Here is a 1,073-nt window from a genome sequence, read left to right as displayed (position 1 = left end):
ACTTTCCAGAGAAAACTAGCATATGCTGCAAGAACATGGCTAAAAAGGGTATATTACATGTTTACCGTTATCTTATTTTTTTAGTCAAAAAAAAGTAAGAAGCATTATAGAGAAACAGAAAGAAAAAGATACTATTTTATTTGTTGGGTCTTGAAGAAAAAAAGAAGAAGAGAGTTTGACTTAGAAAATGAGAGATTTGTAAAGAGAAAGTGAGAGAAAAAAGTGTATGAACTTATTATCATGTTGTAATTGTGTGAGAGAGAAAGAGGAGATTTATAAAAAAGTTAACACTTTTACTATGAATTTAGCGGAACGGACCTATTAAAAATAAAACGAATAACTTGATAAACAAATTAAATCACTTTTAAAAACGTTAATAAAAAGAAAATTCAACTCATAATTGAGATTAAAAAGATAATTAAACCTTTAATTTATTTATACGTGAAGTTTCCAAACAGTATAATTGGTTTCATGTGTTGGTGGTGACGTTAGCGAAATGGTAGAGTCTGGAAACACTGTACACATCCTTCACAAAATGGGTCAACGCGGTCAACTCTCTGGTGGATTTGTCGTAAACATGACACCGCACCAGCGCGGGTAGAAACAGCAGAATGGCTGTGTAAAGCACAAACAGAAACGACAGCAGCCCCGACACCACCCTCGGGAACTGCCACTTCTTCCCTTTGAGACTCTTTTTGAGTGCAACCTCCGCAGCCACGCACAGTCCGTGAAGGAGAAAGAAGCACGTGGCGTCCCAGGAGGGCTCCCAGGCCTCCCACGTGCGCGTCTCACGCTTGATGTAGTAAAAGACCAGCTCGTGCATGAGACCGGACACGGCGAAAGTAGCGACAATGGCGGGGAGTGGGGCCCACCTTCTGCTAGTGAGAGGGCTGGCGAGCGTGACGAGGGGTTCGTATACGGTAGGTTTCAGGACACGGCTGACCATGATGTTCCAGCGCTTTCCCCAGAAGTCTTGCGGCGAAGTGCAGAGGTAGGGCTTGTCGAACTGCGGTTCCAGGTGAACGCCGAGGAGTTTCCGAGTGGTGGTGGAGATGGTGCTGAAAATTAACTCC

The 1,073-nt window shown here is 43.0% G+C and overlaps 1 protein-coding gene across 1 annotated transcript; it reads right to left on the bottom strand.

Annotated features, from left to right (window-relative positions):
- Positions 1 to 449: 449 nt before the first annotated feature.
- On the bottom strand, positions 450 to 1,063 carry LOC106755243 (acyl-CoA--sterol O-acyltransferase 1-like; the record flags this gene model as incomplete). Its single annotated transcript, XM_014637356.2, has 1 exon — positions 450 to 1,063. A coding segment is annotated over one exon (594 nt), but the record flags the coding sequence as incomplete, so codon positions are not given.
- Positions 1,064 to 1,073: the final 10 nt, after the last annotated feature.

Source organism: Vigna radiata, unplaced genomic scaffold (genome assembly GCF_000741045.1).
Source record: "Vigna radiata var. radiata cultivar VC1973A unplaced genomic scaffold, Vradiata_ver6 scaffold_1060, whole genome shotgun sequence".
Classification (NCBI taxonomy): domain Eukaryota; kingdom Viridiplantae; phylum Streptophyta; class Magnoliopsida; order Fabales; family Fabaceae; genus Vigna; species Vigna radiata.
Note: the sequence above shows the minus strand (reverse complement) of the source record. Positions and strands in the feature narration are given on the sequence as shown.